This window comes from Lissotriton vulgaris, chromosome 1_1 (genome assembly GCF_964263255.1).
Source record: "Lissotriton vulgaris chromosome 1_1, aLisVul1.2, whole genome shotgun sequence".
NCBI lineage: Eukaryota > Metazoa > Chordata > Amphibia > Caudata > Salamandridae > Lissotriton > Lissotriton vulgaris.
The window spans coordinates 1,902,268,248-1,902,288,085 of record NC_141685.1 but is presented as its reverse complement, the minus strand read 5'-3'; the positions used below and the strand labels follow the sequence as shown (position 1 = coordinate 1,902,288,085).

The window sequence follows — 19,838 nt, the reverse complement described above, 5'->3', positions numbered from 1 at the left end:
TGCTTTTAACCATGTGAAAATAATTATTATCGCATTATCTCTCTTGAGCCCCGCTCTGGGGCACTTTTTACCAAAATTGCTCCCTCAGTGCAGCTGCCCGCAGCGGCGGCACAGCTGGGCAGGACAACACTGGCACTCACAGTGCCTCGGGAATCCCCTCTACTGGGTCTCACCTGGATCCTCAGATTCAGCCCCCACTCACAGGGGCAGGCTTGGAGGATCTGTCTCCTTCCGCTGCTGGGACCGACAATGTGCGGCGGCTGGTCCCCCACTGGGTTCTTCTTCGCCTACACCGTGGGGCTCTACCCAACTCACGGGAGCCCTGCACAGGTGTGCCCAGACTTCTGGACTCCACTGTGCTCTCTCCTACTCATGGAAGCCCCACTTTCCTTCCGGGACGTCCGGCTCGGCTGTGGATAGCCACGCCCACAACGAGGCACAGCCACCTGGCTTCCGGGTCGCTTCCCGGAGAGGTGGCTTCTTCTCTGCTTCTTTGCGGGGTAGGCTCCCACCTTCAAACGATGTTCAGATGCGGGGTGGGCACCCATTCTTCTGCACAAATGCGGGTGGGCACCCGCTCCCAATGGCACCCCTAAAACGTGTGGTGGGCACAAGCTGTTCTCAGCAGCGGCAGTGCTGGGTAGGCTCCCGCTTCCTCCTGCAGCTCGGGGGAATCCCCACATTGGGATTCGCTCTACAATCACGGCAGCAGCACGCTGCACGGTGCCAGATCCTCGCTTCTTGGCAAAGAAGGTAGAGCGCTCACGAGGCAATAAAAGTCCCCAAAGTCCAAGGGGCGCAGCTGTGTCCAGGCAGGACAGCACACAGGGAGGCAGTCCCTCCTGGCAGTTCCTTCTGGAGCCCAGCAGCAGCAAGGCGCCCAGTAAGCACAGAAACCACCTTTTCATGGGGTCACCGCCCCAGTACTTATACTAGCATTTACTTTGTCTGCCCTGGCACAGGGCTTGGAGGAACCAGTCCTAACTGGTTCCGGGGAGTGTGGAGCACTTTGTAGACAGTGCTCACCCCCTCCTTTGTGAGATGGGGGCTCTGCCATAAGACACAGCACAGGGGGCGGAGCCAGCATTCACATAGGCAGGCACAGGTCTATTCAGGATCAGGGGACTACTCCACCCACTACTCCAAACGCAGATGCCCTATTCAGCCTAGCACTGACTCACCGTGCCCCTTCTGGAGCCACACACACCTCATCATCCCCTGTGTCTCCAAAGCCAGACATGCAATCCACAGGCAGGCAGACACATAGCACACAGAAACACCAACTTCTAGAAGTGGCATTTCCTAAATAGTGATGATAGATCTGCGCACACCATTGCACAGCATTTATCATTACTATTCTAACCATACCAAACTTGACCACGCTGCTCCTCTCATTACCACTGAAACACTTATCAGGGAATCCCCAATGCATTCCTATGGGAGGGCAGCCTCACAATAGTGAGAAACAAGGCTGTTTGTCACTACCAGGACATGTCACCCACTTAAGTTACATGTCCTACCTTTTACCTACAATGCACCCTGCCCATAGGGCTAGCTAGGGCCTACCTTTGGGGTGACTGACATGCAGTAAAATAGGGGTCACAAACATGGCACACACTTTAGGTGCCACGTCACAGCGGCAGTAACACTGCGCGCACAGGCCCTGCAATGGCAGAGGCCTGGGGTAGGTTTGAAAGACTACTTGGTGATTGGCGCAATCAGCGCTGCAAGCCCACCAGTAGCATTTAATTTACCAGCCCCGGGTATATGAGATACCACTTTACAAGGGACTGACAGGTAAATTAAATAGGCCAAACAGGTGTAGACCAATCTTACCATATTTATCACAGAGAGCACATGCACTTTACACTGGATAGCAGTGATAAAGTGCCCAGAGTCCTAAAACCACCAATACCATTTCAGAAAAAGGGCTAAGAGAAAGGCAAAAAGGTTTAGGGATGACCCTGCAAAAAGGGCCAAGTCCAACAGACATAATTCATGCAACCGATGATAATGCATGTGCAGTACCACACCATGGGATCTCCACCAAAAGCAATGTATATAATTGCCTGAACTGCAGAACCACATTAACAGCTACGGGTGAGACTAGATCTTGATCTAGCAAGTCTGATGGAAGAAAATGGTTGGTAACGGTCTCACAGCACTACATAGGGACTGCTGATGGGGACTAGCGGGGGCTGAAACTTACAGGGCACAATACTGTTGGCTTACTTTCTTCCTTGAGTGAAATAGAATACTTGCTCATTAACATGCACAAGGAGTCGATCATGCAGCGATATGGGGAAATATTTGTTGTTCAAAATATTGTTGAAAAGACCACTAATGGTCTAGATCACGTCAAACATTTTATGTGTGCATAAGGGTCACTTCAGCTGTAAGAAATGTGCTAGAAATGTAAGGACATTTTTACATTTATGAAAATATTTCCTACTTACCACACCCAGGCTAAAAATATCAGACTTGATGGTAATTTCCCCACGCAGGGCCTCAGGTGCCATATACGCTGTTGTTCCCACTATTCTCTCAGTCATGACTGTTCTTGCACATTTCTCAAATGCCCTTGTGAGGCCAAAATCAGAAAGTTTGGGCTCAAAGGAATCACCAAGTAGGATATTAGCACTGAAAAACAAAGAGCAATTGTTGTTCCAGTGGGGTTTCTACGACACCAAGGAAATGAAAATGAAAAAGTGGTACATTGTGGCATTGCAATGTTGATGTTCAGTAAACAAATGTCTTCAAAATATACAGCCCCTGATTAAAGGATGTAACAATTACTAAACTAAGCCAGTGTCAGGAAATGGGGGTATGTAAAATATCACTGAGAGAAAATGCTAAATACCATGGAAGTCACCCAGTGATACTTGCATCCCTGCATGATTTTAAAAAGACATCTTTTTCAGGAAAGGATGGTTGAGTTAAACCTGACACTATAAATTCAACCTGGAATTTTTAGAAAACAATTCAAATTTGGTGATGCGACTGCTTATATAAGGATCTAGCAGCCCGTCGACGTTGTCTGGGTATGAATTGCTTCCGGCCAGTAGTATATTATTTTGTAGGATTTCGTTTTGATAGCATTTCTTATGTGTGACAGGCCTGTGAAACGCTCTGATTCACAGTGCACTGCTGATGCACTTAAGAGTGAGCGTTCAGTAGTGTGTGAACTCGAGTTTCCCTACTTTATTTTTCCTTGCAATAATATATAGCGCAAACTCGACAACATGGCATGAGCAAAATTTACATTACAGAAGAACACATTCATTTGTGGTAGTGTTAGATCTGGGGGTCTCTAGTTGGCAGAGGTAAGTACCTTAGACCAAGTAGGGACCCTTGCTTCTAGTCAGGGTGAAGGAATAACCCTCTGAGATAACCCCCGCTCACCCTCTAGGTAGCATGGCGCGAGCAGTCTAGGCTAAACAGAGGCAATGTGGATAACATTTGCACTTAACACAACAATAATCCCCAATCCACCACAAACTGAGACCACACAGGTAAGTATATTTAAAAAATATATATAACTTTATCTAGTTCCAGCAAGGTAAATCAAAACAGTTGCACGATAATTACTTCATTATCAAAAGGTTGCACTTAATCTTATGGTTGCAGTTGGTTTCAGGAAGTTCTTAATAAAAAGTGTCTCAAGTCTCTTCAACCAGGTATTAAAAAAAATGCCACTGATTTATAAATGATGCGCTCTAAAAACGAGCAATTAAATCACTGCCCACATGTAGTTCTATTTGTGGGCTTCGAGCGCTGCAAATGCGCTCCTTCGTGAGGCCCAGGGACTCTTTCTTCCCCCCGGGACAGCCTCACTCGTCCTCAGGCTCCGGGCGCACCGCGCCGTGCAGATCTCCCTCGTCCCCGCCCCGGCCGGTCCCCTTTCCTCTCCCGCCCGCTCTCGACAATCCAACGAGCGGCGGGGGAGGAGGTGAGGCTCACCTTGTGTGGGACGGCAGGCCAGGGGTGCGGGACGCTTTTATAATCCCTCGGCAAGGTCAGGTCAGTCTTCTCCCGGTCCCGGCGGTGATCACGGCACTTCCTCGGCACCTCCTGCAGCTTTAACGCAGGCAGCCAATCCCGTCGCGGCTCCTGCGACGAGCCCCTCAGAACGCAAGGCCGCCAACCAATGGCAGCGCGGCCTCGCCGATGACGCTCCGCAGGCTCAGCCAATCCCGTCGCGGCTCTGGTGAGGGGGCTCGGCCCTCTCGCCCAATCAGAGGGCGGCGGGCTCGATCTTTAACACGCAGCCACCGGGAAGATTCGGGACACTTTTCACGGGGGTTACTGTCCCCGGGCTGCGACGGTGACACGGCCAGCAATTGATTTACAGCGCTCCTTGCGCTGGAGAGGCTCACAGGTCTCCGGTCTGCCCCACACACGTGTCGATGAACACGTCGATCTTGGCCACGCAGCAGGCTGGGTCAGCGCGGCGCTCTCAAGCAGTAGAGAGCAGCCAATGCGCTAAGCAGGCAAACCACACGGTTTCACGATCTCTTCGCCACACAGCAGCTTCAGGGGGGCACAGCAGATTCTTGTAGCCTTGTGCAACCTTTATGTTCCTGGGTTGCAGACAGGGAGCCAGCTCTTCTCAGGCCCTTGGAGATTCAGGTTGCAGACACAGCACACAGCAAAGTCTTAGCAGTTTCAAGCAGGCAGGGACACAGCCCACAGCAAAGTCCCTTTCTCCTCCTCAGCTTCCAGTTAGACAGCAGAACAGGTCAGCCCTTAGAGCACACAGCAAGGCAATCTTCCTTTAGTTCTCCAGCCGTCCTTCTTCCAGTAGAGGTTCCTTCTTGATTGTACAATTTTAGAATCTAATCTTCTGTAGTCAGGGGTCCTTCCCTTATACCCCTGAACGCCTTTGAAGTTCTTTGAAGCCTTGGTGCAAGGGGGCCCTGAGCACTGGAATGTTTCTGGTGTTCTTCTTCCTGTCAGCTTCAGGGCCAGAGGTGACAGTGGGCCGGCAGGGGAGTTAGCCAGCACGGTGGTCAGGCAGACACAGCCCAGCACTATCAGGCGCTTCTTCCTCCCCTTCCCCAGGCAACAGATGTCGCCTTTCACCCCTGGGCTGACTCCAACCCCCTCCGGGGCCCTGCAGCTCCTGTCACGCAGGCATTCCACACACCGGCCCAGGCACACAGAAAGGTTTATACAAAAGAACAGCCACTTTCTAAAAGTGCTATTCTCAACCCCAGGATCCAAAAACAACCTTCACTAAAAGATGTGTCATTTAATTCTGAGTTCAGGGATATCTTTCATTGATGTTCCATCTTGTTCCTATAGGAAGATAGGCTGGGATCCAATGGGACCAGCCTCCCCCATGTTACCCTAGGGAGCCATACAGCCCTACAGCAGTGAGCACACAAAGTGGCTGCTGCTCTCTACCAGAGCATGTTACCTGTACTAGTACATGCTCTACCCTATCCATACACTGCACCCTACCCAGGGGTGTACCTTGAGCCTTCCCTAGGGGTGGCTGATGTGCACAGGGGAGGGTTAAGCCCAGCCAGTGGGGACACTGGCCAGGCGGACATGGCAGTCCACTGACTGCACACAGGCCCTGCGCTGGCAGGCCTGAGACACCATTTTAGAGCTACTCATGTGGGTGGCGCAATCTGCGCTGCAGGCCCACTAGTAGCATCTGTCATCACCAGCCCTGGCACACACAGTGCACTTTACTAGGGACTTCATGGTGATACAAATATGCCAATCAGGTATACCCAATCAATATGACAATTTACAGAGGGAGCACTTACCCTCTGACACTGATCAGCAGTGGCAGAGGGTCCAAAGCATCTAAATCAGCAAAAACGAAATCCAGCACAGCATCAAAAATACATGAGTCAGAGGCAAAAAAGATGGGGAAAAACCACGCCAAGGATGTCAGGTCTAACACGTGTCCCCTCCAGCTGAAAGTGGGGAGAACTACCCAACCTCTTGGGAGTCCTCATCACTAAGGCGGAAGAATCTGGACAGACCGTCAGCATTGGCGTGTTCTGTACCAGGGCGGTGCTCCACCGTGAAGTCCATCCCCTGTAGGGAAATGGACCACCTCAACAGTTTTGGATTCTCGCCCCTCATATGCATTAACCATCTGAGGGGCCTGTGGTCGGTCTGAACACGGAAGTGAGTCCCAAACAGGTAGGGCCTCAGCTTCTTCAGAGCCCAGACCACAGCAAAAGCTTCCCTTTCGATTGCACTCCATCTCTGTTCCCTGGGGAGTAGCCTCCTACTAATGAAAGCCACCGGTTGGTCTCCACCCTCATCATTGACCTGTGAGAGTACTGCTCCCACGCCTTGCTCTGAAGCGTCACTTTGTACAATGAACTCACTTGAAAAGTCAGGTGCCTTAAGCACCGGGGCTGTGCACATGGCAGTCTTGAGGGTGTCAAAAGAAGTTTGACAGGCCTCAGTCCAATTCACTTTTCTGGGCTGATTTCTAGATGTCAGCTCTGTCAAAGGGGCTACAATGGTGCCATAACCTTTGACAAACCGTCTGTAATACCCGGTGAGACCTAAAAAGGCTCTCACCTCAGTCTGGGTCTTGGGGGGTTCCCAAGCCAGAATGGTATCAATCTGTGCCTGTAGCGGCGCCACCTGGCCGCTCCCCACCTGGTGTCCCAAGTACACCACAGATCCCTGCCCTATCTGGCACTTACTGGCCTTGATAGTGAGGCCTGCCTTCTGCAGAGCCTTCAACACTGCGCAGAGGTGTTGCAAGTGTTCCTCTCAAGTGGAGCTGAACACAGCAATGTCATTCAGGTATGCTGCGCTGAATTCCTGAATTCCTCCAGCCCTGCTAATACCTGGTTGACCAGTCTCTGGAATGTGGCCGGGGCATTTTTCAACCCAAAGGGCATGACACGAAACTGGAAGTGCCCCTCGGGTGTTGAAAATGCTGATCTTTCCTTGGCCCCCTCAGTTAAGGCAATCTGCCAGTAACCTGAAGTCAAATCAAAGGTGCTCAGGTACCGGGCAGCTCCCAACCGATCCACCAGCTCATCAGCTCTGGGGATGGGGTGCGCGTCAGTCTTGGTGACCGCATTGAGCCCACGGTAGTCCACACAGAAACGGAGTCTTAGAAACCTCTTCTTTGATGCTAGCCCTGACCTTGTCAGCCACTCTGTAAAACTTCTGTTTCACAGGCAGGTTGTCACCGGTGTCCACATCGTGGACGCACCACTTGGTGACACCTGGGGTCAGGGAGAACAGGGGGGCGAACTGACCCAAGACTTGGCGACAGTCCTTCTGCTGCTCTGGGATCAAGGTGGGGGAGAGGACCACACCATCCACTGACCCATCCTGCTCCTTGACTGCCAGGAGGTCAGGGAGAGGATCACTATCCTCCTCCCCTCCAGCATCTGTAGCCATGAGCATAGTCACTTCCGTCCTCTCAAAGTGGGGTTTGAGGCGGTTCACATGTAGCACTCTCAGGGGTTGCCTGGGAGTCTTCAGGTTAACCAAATAGGTAACCTCGCTCTTGCGCTCCACCACCTCATATGGCCCAGACCATTTGTCACGGAGCGCACAAGGCTCCACCGGCGCCATCACCCACACTTTCTGTCCAGGTTGGAACTCCACAAGAGAGGTGTTCTGGTCATACCACCTCTTCATTTCCTCCTGGCTAGCCTCCAGGTTCTCTTGAGCAAGCTTCCTGAAGTGCTTGGTCTGGTTGCGAATGGCCAGCACATAGCTGAACACATCCTGAGGGGTTTTCCCACTGGATTTCTCCCACCCCTCCTTCACCAGAGTAAGAGGCCCTCTGACAGGGTGGCCATACAGCAACTCAAGGAGGCTGAACCCTAGGGATTTCTGAGGCACCTCCCTGTAGGCAAACAACAGGCATGGCAACAAGACGTCCCATTTCCGCCTCATGGGCTCCTCTAGGCCCATAATCATGCCCTTCAAGGTGCGGTTGAATCTCTCAACCAACCCATTTCCTTGAGGGTGGTAAGGAGTGGTGAATTTGTATGTCACCCCACACTCCGCCCACAGGGACTTCATATACCTAGAAATGAAGTTTGTCCCCCTGTCCGAGACTACCTCCCTGGGAAATCCCACCCGGGAAAAGATCCCCATCAGGGCACGGCCCACCACGGGGGCTGTGACCGTCCTGAGCGGGATGGCTTCCGGGTACCGAGTGGCATGGTCCACCAAGACCAGGATAAACCAGTTGCCTAGGGCTGTCTTGGGATCCAGGGGCCCCACGATGTCAATGCCCACCCGCTCGAAAGGGGTGCTCACCACGGGAAAGGGTTGGAGGGGTGCCACGCACTTCCCTCCGCTCTTGCCACTGGCCTGACAAGTCTGACAAGACTTACAAAAGGCTGGGGCCAGTAGAAATGGGTGACAAGCCTGTGATAGGTCTTGTCTTGCCCCAGATGTCCTGCGAGAGGCACGTCATGAGCCAGACCCAGTAGGAAATTCCTGAAGCGCTCGGGCACTACCAGCACTCAGGCTGCACCGGGCTCAGCGAACTTAGGCTCACTATAAAGTAAGTCATCCTCCCAGTAGATCAAATGCTCCTTGGACCCCAGGCCTGCGGCCTGGTCGGCAGCCTGCTGCCTCACACCAACGAGAGAAGGGCACTCCTTCTGAGCCTGGCAGAATTCCTCCCTGGAGGGACCACCTTCTTGCTGCCACTGGGACAGCTCAGGCAATTCCCCTAGTTTGGCCACCTGCTGCCCTGTAGGTTCCAGGGCATGCCCCTCTGGGTCTGCCTCCTCCTGGACCGTGGGAACAGTGGGGGCCAGTTTCCCGCACCCTCTACCCCTTCTTCTCTTGGCAGGTTCCTGGGCCATTGTTCCAAGCTCCAGCTCTGCTAGACCGCCCTCTCTGGCTGTCATTGCACGGGTGGACACACAGATCCACGCAGGCAAACCCAACATCTCCAAGTGAGTCCTGTGCTCTACATCTTTCCAGGGAGAGCTCTCCAGGTCATTACCTAATAGACAATCTACAGGCAAGGCATCACTTACAACAACTTTCAATGTACCGGAGACTCCTCCCCACTCAAATGGAACACGTGCCAACTTGCAGAGGCGCACTGAGCTGTCAGCTGCCACCACAGGACGGAGTACCTTGGGAATGATCTGCTCTTCAGACACCCATTGACACCTGACAGATGTCACACTGGCCCCTGTGTGTCTCAGAGCTTCTATCTCCTTTCCATTGATGGTCACCTTCTGCCCATATTTCTTAGTGTTTAAGGGCAGCAAGGCTTCCGGGGCCATCTCTTGGTCTCCTAAAGAGACAAGGGTCATCACTGCTAACCCCTCCTCCCCACTAGAAATCAAATCCCCTCCCAAAGCTACACTGGCTAACGCCGGTGCTGGAGCACCAAGGGGTGCTGGAGGTTTCTTTGGACATTTGGGGGCAATGTGCCCCACCTCCCTACAGGCATAGCAAGTAGGTGGGGACCTGTTGTCCTGCTTGCCCTTATGGGGCCAGGACTTCTTGGACTTGGGGGGTTGAGACGCTTTCTCCTGGGAACCATTTTGGGGCCCTTTAGAAGACTCCTTTTGATTACCCGTGTCCCCCACTCTTCTGCTGGGGACCCTGTCCACCCTTGGCTGGGGTACTTACCACCCCCTTGCGGACCCTGGTGCTAATCCACCGGTCCGCCTCTTTAGCAAGCTCACTGGGATCAGTTAACTTGCTATCCAAAAGATGCTGGCGCAGCTCGGGGACACATAAACTACTTAAGTGCTCCCTACTAATCAAGTGACACAACCCCACATAATCAGTAACTTTGCTGCCCTTTATCCAACCTTCCAGTGCACGCGTGTACATACTCAAACACTCCACCCAAGTACTTGAATCAAGCTTCTTGAAGTTCCTAAACTTCTGGCGGTACTGTTCTGCAGTGAGCCCATACCGGAGGCACAAAGCCTCCTTCATGGCGGGGTAGGCTAAAGCATCTGCTGCTTCTAAGGGTGCCAAAACATCCCTCCCAGAGGCCTCAAAATGCTTCCACAATCCTGCCCCCCAATTCTTCTCAGGCACTTCATTCATCCTTAAGGCAAGTTCATACGCTCTGAACCACGCATAGATATCCTCACCCCTCTGATAATTCTGTACAAGATCCTTTGGTATGTATACCTTACCCGCCTGTACTGGTTGTGCACTGCCACCATTAGAACTGGACACCCCTTGTTTTTCTTTGATGTCCAGCTCCCTCATGTTCCTCTCATGAGCCAATTGGAGTTTCTTCTCCTCCAAAGCGAGAGCATGTCTTCTCTCTTCCGCCGCCTTCTCAGCTTCAAGGCGCAGTCTCCTCTCATCTGCCTGGGCCTTGAGTTTAAAAAGCTCAATCTCATGAGCCCTAGCTCTCTTATTATCCTCCAGCTCCTCTGGAGAAATAATCCTACTGGAGTGGTTGCTGCCAACCTTAGATGCTGACCGCACTGGCAAATCACTGTGCAAAAAAGCATTCTCCTGTGTGCCGTCCACTTCAGTAGCTTCTTCTGAGACAACATGTTTGGCCTCCCACCAGGCCCTCAGAGCTTTCTGTAGCTCTTCCTTGTTTGCGCTGCCCTTCACTGGGCATCCAAGCTGTTTGCATAATTGCTTTAGGAGGTCCTTTCTGTAGTTGTACAACTCCTGAATTTCGAATTCCACCTTCAATTCTACTCTCACGCTTGCCGCTTTCAAAGACATGATGCTTCCTAACCTTTTCAACAAAAAGGTTTCACCAAAAAGAAAAAATCTTGCGCAACCTGTGCTGCTAAACTAGACTAGTGATGTACAAGAGATCACTGTAGGTCAAGTGCAACTATTAGTTCAAAATCCGCACCGCTGCCCAACAATGTTAGATCTGGGGGTCTCTAGTTGGCAGAGGTAAGTACCTTAGACCAAGTAGGGACCCTTGCTTCTAGTCAGGGTGAAGGAATAACCCTCTGAGATAACCCCCGCTCACCCTCTAGGTAGCATGGCGCGAGCAGTCTAGGCTAAACAGAGGCAATGTGGATAACATTTGCACTTAACACAACAATAATCCCCAATCCACCACAAACTGAGACCACACAGGTAAGTATATTTTATAAAAATATATAACTTTATCTAGTTCCAGCAAGGTAAATCAAACAGTTGCACGATAATTACTTCATTATCAAAAGGTTGCACTTAATCTTATGGTTGCAGTTGGTTTCAGAAAGTTCTTAATAAAAAGTGTCTCAAGTCTCTTCAACCAGGTAATAAAAATAATGCCACTGATTTATAAATGATGCGCTCTAAAAACGAGCAATTAAATCACTGCCCACGTGTAGTTCTATTTGTGGGCTTCGAGCGCTGCAAATGCGCTCCTTCGTGAGGCCCAGGGACTCTTTCTTCCCCCCGGGACAGCCTCACTCGTCCTCAGGCTCCGGGCGCACCGCGCCGTGCAGATCTCCCTCGTCCCCGCCCCGGCCGGTCCCCTTTCCTCTCCCGCCCGCTCTCGACAATCCAACGAGCGGCGGGGGAGGAGGTGAGGCTCACCTTGTGTGGGACGGCAGGCCAGGGGTGCGGGACGCTTTTAGAATCCCTCGGCGAGGTCAGGTCAGTCTTCTCCCGGTCCCGGCGGTGATCACGGCACTTCCTCGGCACCTCCTGCAGCTTCAACGCAGGCAGCCAATCCGTCGTGGCTCCTGCGACGAGCCCCTCAGAACGCGAGGCCGCCAACCAATGGCAGCGCGGCCTCGCCGAGGACGCTCCGCAGGCTCAGCCAATCCCGTCGCGGCTCTGGTGAGGGGGCTCGGCCCTCTCGCCCAATCAGAGCGCGGCGGGCTCGATCTTTAACACGCAGCCACCGGGAAGATTCGGGACACTTTTCACGGGGGTTACTGACCCCGGTCTGCGACGGTGACACGGCCAGCAATTGTTTTACAGCGCTCCTTGCGCTGGAGAGGCTCACAGGTCTCCGGTCTGCCCCACACACGTGTTGATGAACACGTCGATCTTGGCCACGCAGCAGGCTGGGTCAGCGCGGCGCTCTGAAGCAGTAGAGAGCAGCCAATGCGCTAAGCAGGCAAATCACACAGTTTCACGATCTCTTCGCCACACAGCAGCTTCAGGGGGGCACAGCAGATTCTTGTAGCCTTGGGCAACCTTTATGTTCCTGGGTTGCAGACAGGGAGCCAGCTCTTCTCAGGCCCTTGGAGATTCAGGTTGCAGACACAGCACACAGCAAAGTCTTAGCAGTTTCAAGCAGGCAGGGACACAGCCCACAGCAAAGTCCCTTTCTCCTCCTCAGCTTCCAGTTAGACAGCAGAACAGTTCAGCCCTTAGAGCACACAGCAAGGCAATCTTCCTTTAGTTCTCCAGCCGTCCTTCTTCCAGTAGAGGTTCCTTCTTGATTGTAGAATTTTAGAATCTAATCTTCTGTAGTCAGGGGTCCTTCCCTTATACCCCTGAACGCCTTTGAAGTTCTTTGAAGCCTTGGTGCAAGGGGGTCCAGAGCGCTGGAATGTTTCTGGTGTTCTTCTTCCTGTCAGCTTCAGGGCCAGAGGTGACAGTGGGCCGGCAGGGGAGTTAGCCAGCACGGTGGTCAGGCAGACACAGCCCAGCACTATCAGGCGCTTCTTCCTCCCCTTCCCCGGGCAACAGATGTCGCCTTTCACCCCTGGGCTGACTCCAACCCCCTCCGGGGCCCTGCAGCTCCTGTCACGCAGGCATTCCACACACAGGCCCAGGCACACAGAAAGGTTTATACAAAAGAACAGCCCCTTTCTAAAAGTGCTATTCTCAACCCCAGGATCCAAAAACAACCTTCACTAAAAGATGTGTCATTTAATTCTGAGTTCAGGGATATCTTTCATTGATGTTCCATCTTGTTCCTATAGGAAGCTAGGCTGGGATCCAATGGGACCAGCCTCCCCCATGTTACCCTAGGGAGCCATACAGCCCTACAGCAGTGAGCACACAAAGTGGCTGCTGCTCTCTACCAGTGCATGTTACCTGCACTAGTAGATGCTCTACCCTATCCATACACTGCACCCTGCCCAGGGGGGTACCTTGAGCCTTCCCTAGGGGTGGCTGATGTGCACAGATAGGGGAGGGTTAAGCCCAGCCAGTGGGGACACTGGCCAGGCGGACATGGCAGTCCACTGACTGCACACAGGCCCTGCGCTGGCAGGCCTGAGACACCATTTTAAAGCTACTCGTGTGGGTGGCGCAATCTGCGCTGCAGGCCCACTAGTAGCATCTGTCATCACCAGCCCTGGCACACACAGTGCACTTTACTAGGGACTTCATGGTGATACAAATATGCCAATCAGGTATACCCAATCAATATGACAATTTACAGAGGGAGCACTTACCCTCTGACACTGATCAACAGTGGCAGAGGGTCCAAAGCATCTAAATCAGCAAAAACGAAATCCAGCACAGCATCAAAAATACATGAGTCAGAGGCAAAAAAGATGGGGAAAAACCACGCCAAGGATGTCAGGTCTAACAGGTAGGCACGGGGAGACAAAGCTATTTGCCTGGAATCACAGGATGTTGAGCTGATGCCGAGATTCGAACGTAGCTCCCCAGCTCTGAAGTTCGCAATTCTAGAACTTGTGGCGGGAGGTGTGTCTAAAAGTGTATGTCGGTGCTGGCCATCAATGAGAGAGACCTGTGCATTTTTCAAATGGGTGGTGAAAAAATATGAGTATGTTGCTAGAGATGTAGGCCGCCGTGCCACCAATGTACTTACCGGGGGAGGGTAAACACCCATTACTCCGCAACTTTCTTTCCGCATACCATCACTCAGCATACTTTCATTACGAAAGTACCATGACTCCGCAATGCCATTATAACGCATGGCATTACATTTTATATGCTTTGACCACGCATACATTTACAACGAAATTCATTGTAAATGCATGAATGGTAAAAGCATGTTTTTTTTTTTTAATGTTTGGATAAGGTAAGAATGGGTTTAGGGGTATATGTATTGGGGTACTGTGGTATATGTTTTGCTGTGTTTGGGTATTTTAAGGGTTCAGATATAGTTTTGGGTTATGGGGTACAGGGGTAGTTTTAGGTATAGGTATGGGTTTGGGGATACAGGGGTTTTTGAAGGGTTCAGGGCTAGGTTTGGGTTTTAGGGTATGGAGTATTTTTAGGGTTCAGGGGTAGGTTTGGGTTTTGGGGTACAGGGGTATTTTAAGGGTTCAGGGCTAGGTTTGAGTTTTGGGGTACAGGGGTATTTTTAGGGTTCAGGGATAGGTTTGGGTTTTGGGGCACAGGGGTATTTTAAGGGTTCAGGGCTAGGTTTGGGTTTTGGGGTACAGGGGTATTTTAGGGTTCAGGGGTAGGTTTGGGTTTTGGGGTACGGTGGTATTTTTAGGGTTCAGGGCTAGGTTTGGGTTTTAAGGTACAGGGGTATTATTAGGGTTCAGGGGTAGGTTTGGGTTTTGAGGTACACGAGTATTTATAGGGTTCAGGGCCAAGTTTGGGTTTTGGGGTACAGGGGTATTTTTAAGGTTTAGGGATAGGTTTGGGGTACAGGGTATATTTATAGGGTTAAGATGGGTTAGTGTTTAAGGGTGTTTGGTGTATTTTAAGGAGTAAGGGAGTGTTATGATTATGGGGTGCTGGGGTATTTAAAGGGAGCAGGGTGGGATTAGCACACGATATGAGACATGGCATGAAGGGTGGAACGTACCACACGCCCCCAGCGTTTGTCACGCCCCCAGCACACGCCCCCAGCACAACGCAGACACGCCCACAAGGTACTACTTTGATGGCACGGTTGTTTTACCTTTTTTTTTTTTTTTGAAAACCTTTATTACAAGAAAAGTAATACAAATACAGACCTACAACCACAGGGGCCGGTCAGTAACAGTAAATATCGGAATCAAAAATAGTACACAGCTCATCAGCCGACAACCCGTGGGTCCGGCAGCGATATTATATGCCAATACGATGATCCTGTGATGGTAAGAGGATAAATGAAAGGTTTCACATTTTACATTTAAAAAAAAACAAAAAAACATACCAACAAAAAATTCGAGGTAATATCTATAGTATAAGTGGCTGTCTCAGATAGCAGGGGGAGCGACCCAGCTAAAGAAGCTGATGTGAGAAAGGATAAGGAGTCTCGAGGAGGGAAGGGGGGTCGAGAGTAGGCAAGCAAGCCATATACAATAAGATAGGGATGTGTGAAATGCTCGGTCACGGGGACAGAGGAATATCAGTGGTTTCTGCAAAAGGGGGGGGCAGATCTCTCCACGATACGAATTCCATTGACCCCATATCCTCCCCCATTTTTTGGGCCTACCACGGGCAATGTATACAGTTTTTTCTCTGAACATGCACCAGTCCATGTTTTCCTTCCATGTTGAAACCAGAGGTGCCCTTTGAGACCCCCACAGCTGGGCTATGTCCCTTTTCGCTATCATGTTGCCGAGGGTGGCCTATTGAGTCTGCGCAACGCTGTAATCATTCGGCTCCCAAACGTTCAACAGGCACCTTCTGGCCTCAGGCAATAATGAAACACCCGTAACCTCTTCCATAACAGCATGCACACGTCTCCAGTATACCACAACGTCCGGACATTCCCACAAAATATGGAGAAAAGTAGCAAGCATACCGCAGCCGCGTCTACACAACCCATCCATAGAATAACCCATACTCATCAGGCGTGGACCCGTGACGTACACGCGGTGTAAAATCTTCAATTGCACCAGCCGGAGATGCGCCGGAATCGCGACTTCCTTAGGGGATGATATCGCGGCCTGCCAATCTTCATCATCCAACTCCAGCCCATCACCGGTCCAGGCCCCACGAAGCTGTACAAGAAGATCCGAGCGGTCATTGATAAGCTTTTTATAGATGAGAGAGATGGTACTATCAGGGACATACCCGTCAGGCACTCTGTCTTCCAGGGGAGAGGACTCTGATATAGCGGTTCCGGCCGGGAAGACCGATTCAAGTGCGCGACGGAACTGCATATAACGGAAGTGCTCCCGATCGCTCAGTGTATATTCTCGGTGGAGTTCCGCAAAGGTTTTGATTCTATCCTTGACCCAGAGGTCTCCAACCCGACTGATACCAATAAGATCCCATTTGTCAAATCCCTTCGTCGTCCAAAGACTGCCCAGTCTCTCCGCCGCGTAAAGCGGGGGGGCTCTAGTCAGCTTGTCCGTCCATCCCGTGGCAGCAGTCGCACTACCCCACACTCGTACCGCAACCCCAGGGGGTCCGGTAAGATTTTTACTAGCCGATCTAGAGTAGAGCGCCCTATTATAATCGCCTCCCGGTAGCTGCCATTTATCCATCCCGAATGCCGGATTCGGGACCGGACCATACATTGCATGGTTGACTGCACTCAGTTGGGATGCCCAGTAGTATCGTTTTATATCGGGCAGTGCTATGCCGCAGTCGTACCAGGGCAGGGTCAATTTCGCCAGTGCAATGCCAGGCCGCCCGCCCCACACCAGCTTCCTCTGGAGGCCCTAGATCTCGCGGAAATAACTAGCAGGCACCAAGTCAAGCGTATTTTGGAGGGCGTACAGGAATCGGGGGAGAGACATCATCTTAAAAACAGGGCCGCTCTCCCTCCCGGGGACAGCGGCAAACCACACCACGCCGTGACGTCCGATCGAAGCCGGCGGAGTGGCGGAAGCAAACTCCTCTCATACCGTACGGCTGAGTCCAAGGAAATGTAAATCCCCAAATACTTCAAGCTGTCGCGCGATACCGGTATCGGACAGACAGGGGGTAACAGGGGCAGTTCTTCAGTAAGCGGGTAGATGCAGGACTTGGCCCAATTGATAGTCAAGCCAGAGTTCCTCCCGAAGGAGGAACAACACTCCTACTGACTTGCGAGGGGAAGTGAGGTATAACAAAATATCATCAGCGTACAACGATATACGGTCCTCAAAGTCAGAGGACCAGCTGATGCCTTTAAGCAATGGCTCCCACTGAAGCCACGCGGCAAGGGGTTCAAGAGCGAGCGCAAAGAGGAGCGGTGACAACGGGCAGCCCTGTCGTGTGCCTCTTCCGAGGATGAAAGGCTCTGAGGCCCTAGCATTGACCACCACTTGGGCCAGTGGTTGTTCATAAAGGAGTCTGACCCACCCGATAAAATTTGGGCCAAAAAGAAATTTTGCGAAAGCCGCCCACAAATACGGCAATTCTATTGTGTCGAAGGCCATCGAGGCATCCAAAGAAACCAAGATGGCCGGCTCACGAAGTGACCCCGCCCTTGCCAGTAAGCCATGAAGGACGCGAAGATTGAGAGCAGTATTGCGATGAGGAATGAACCCAGACTGATCTGGGTGTATCAAATCACTGATCACTGTAATCAGACGATTTGCCAAAAGTTTTGCCAACATTTTTGGCTCAACGTTCAAAAGCGAGATCGGCCTGTATGATGAACATTGGTCACGGGGCTTCCCGTTTTTGTGGATGACTACAATGGACGCCAGTCTCTGATCCCTGGGAAGGGTTCCAAGATCTTGCGATTCCAGAAACATTTGACGAAGGTGTCTTGTCTGGACACAATTTGTACAGCTCTATAGGGATACCATTCGGGCCGGAGGCCTTCCCCGAGCGAAGGGAGCGGATAGCGAGCGCTATTTCATCAGTGGAAAAATCCACCTCCATAAGCTCCCTGTCTGACTTCGAAAGGCTAGGCAACGCGATATCCCTAAGTAGCAAATGTGAATCCTCCTCAGGTCTGTCCGAGACCGGCGCGTAGACCTTCTGAAAGTGCTGAGCAAAAACCGCAACTATCTCAACCGGGTCCACAACCCGCGCACCGTCCACTCTTTCCACAACAGGCACCACCCGATTCAACCTTTCTCTCTTATCCAACCACGCAATCAACTTCCCCGCCTTGTCACCAACATCATACAAACGCCCCTGCTGCTCACGACTCATCATCCTAGCCGCATCCGTCACCAGAGCTCTGTAATCGGCCTGTTTAAGGGCCAAAACATGCAACGCCTCAGATGTAACCCCAGATTCCAACTCTTCTTCCAAAGCTGTGATTTCATTCTCCAAACATACCACTTCCTCGTTCTTGCTTTTCTTCGCCCTAGCAATCAGGGACAGGGTTTGACCCCGGATAACTGTCTTATAGGCCTCCCACAAGGAGATGGAGGAGGACACAGACCCCACGTTCTCGGCAAAGTAATGATAAATACATTTAACCACCTCAGCCCTAGTTTTCGGATTACGTAGATGCCAAGAGTTAATTGGAGCAACCCGGCCCTCAGTTTCCAGCTACACATCAATTGTAAGCCAAAGAGGGGAGTGATCCGAGATCCCCTAGCTAGATGTCGAATTTCCCTCACGGAGACCATCTGCACCGCTGGCACTAGGATATAGTCGAGCCTCGAGAGACTCCCATGCGCTCCCGAATAAAAAGTATATTGTGCCTGTCCAGGGTGCAGTTGCCTCCAGCAATCCACTTAACCCAGCATATCCAGGAAGTTGCCCAACCATAACTGTGATCTCAAAAGAGTCCTGGGGGGGCTACGATCCTCGCTACCACAAACAACCGAGTTAAAGTCCCCACCCACAACCAACATACCCTCAGGGAAGCTCAAAGCCACCCTTCCCAAATCAGAAAACGTGGTGGACTGTAAACCCGGCGGGACATATACTGAGAGTACGGAGATCGTCTTCCCCTCCCAGCGGCCCGTAATGGCCGCATATCGGCCTCTATCATCCAGCACAGTATCATCTATCTCCAAGGGGAGGGAACTCCTGACTAGGAGGCCCGCCCCCCTCGACCCAGTAGCGAATCCTGAATGTGCCGCCAGACGATATCCCCTTCTATTCATTGCATGGCAAGCATTCCCTATCAGATGTGTCTCTTGCAGCAACACTATATCCATTGAAAGACGCATCAAATATTGTAAAACTATCCCCCGCTTGATCCTATCCCCCAGACCATTAACATTCCAACTCAGCACCCTCAGCCCCCTACCCCCCATTTTAGAAACGTGAACTGTGCTCCCCCCACAAAGAAACAGGCACAATGGACAAAGTATGCAGCGAAATAAAGCCTCGGAGTAAACAAGGAAACTAAGAACCACCCCCAGGAAAGTCCCTAGAACACCCCCCCCCCGCCCTGCACCCCTGCGTTAGACCCGAGAGCCACCCCAACTTGCAGTGTGCCTGTCGCCCCATTAAACTAATCTACGAAAAGAGAGAAAGAACCCCCTAGAGGAGGAAGAATCCCGAGCCCTCCCACCCCCTGATAATCAACGATGTATGTACATAGGAATAATCAAACCCCTGCCGTAAGTCCGTATAGCTAGCACACCGGTTGGGACTCACTCCACCTGTTCCTCCAGGCCACCTTCAGCGCCTTTTGATTGTTCCCGTTGGTTACGGTGTGCCGGCAGAGTATCAAGCCAGTCACTGACAACCTCCGGGCGGTCAAAGAAAGTGCACGCTCCTTGTATTCGATCCTCAATCGAGCCGGGAAAAGCATAGCGTACTTTAGTCCCATGTCTCTAAGGCGCCGTTTCACCCCCGTGAAGCCCATGCGTTGTTTTTGCACCGCTTGCGTAAAGTCTGGATAAAAACTGATCGACGCGTTGTCAAATTTTGTGGGTCCATTGGTGCGTGATGCTTGCAGGATAGCGTCTCTGTCCCGAAAGTAAAAAATCCTGGCTATGATAGGTCTTGGTGCGGAGCCCAGTTTAGGCCTACCGCCTGGAACTCTGTGGGCGCGTTACACGGTGAAAAAGTTGCTGAGGCCCTTAGGTTGTTTTACCTTTTAAATGTATATGGTGGGTGTCTGCATAGCCTATGTCCTTCTGCTGCAACTGCCCTTTCCAACGCTGTATTGGGTGTTGTGATTGGTGCTGTGGTTCCTGAGATTACCCGCC

The 19,838-nt window shown here is 51.7% G+C and overlaps 1 protein-coding gene across 1 annotated transcript in view; it reads right to left on the bottom strand.

Annotated features, from left to right (window-relative positions):
- Window positions 1–19,838, bottom strand: part of IRAK4 (interleukin 1 receptor associated kinase 4) — a 126,999-nt gene that overhangs the window by 6,121 nt on the left and 101,040 nt on the right. The window contains exon 9 of the mRNA XM_086919522.1: window positions 2,457–2,640. Within this exon, the coding sequence (XP_086775648.1) occupies window positions 2,457–2,640 (184 nt within the window). The remainder of the gene's footprint in view (window positions 1–2,456; window positions 2,641–19,838) is intronic.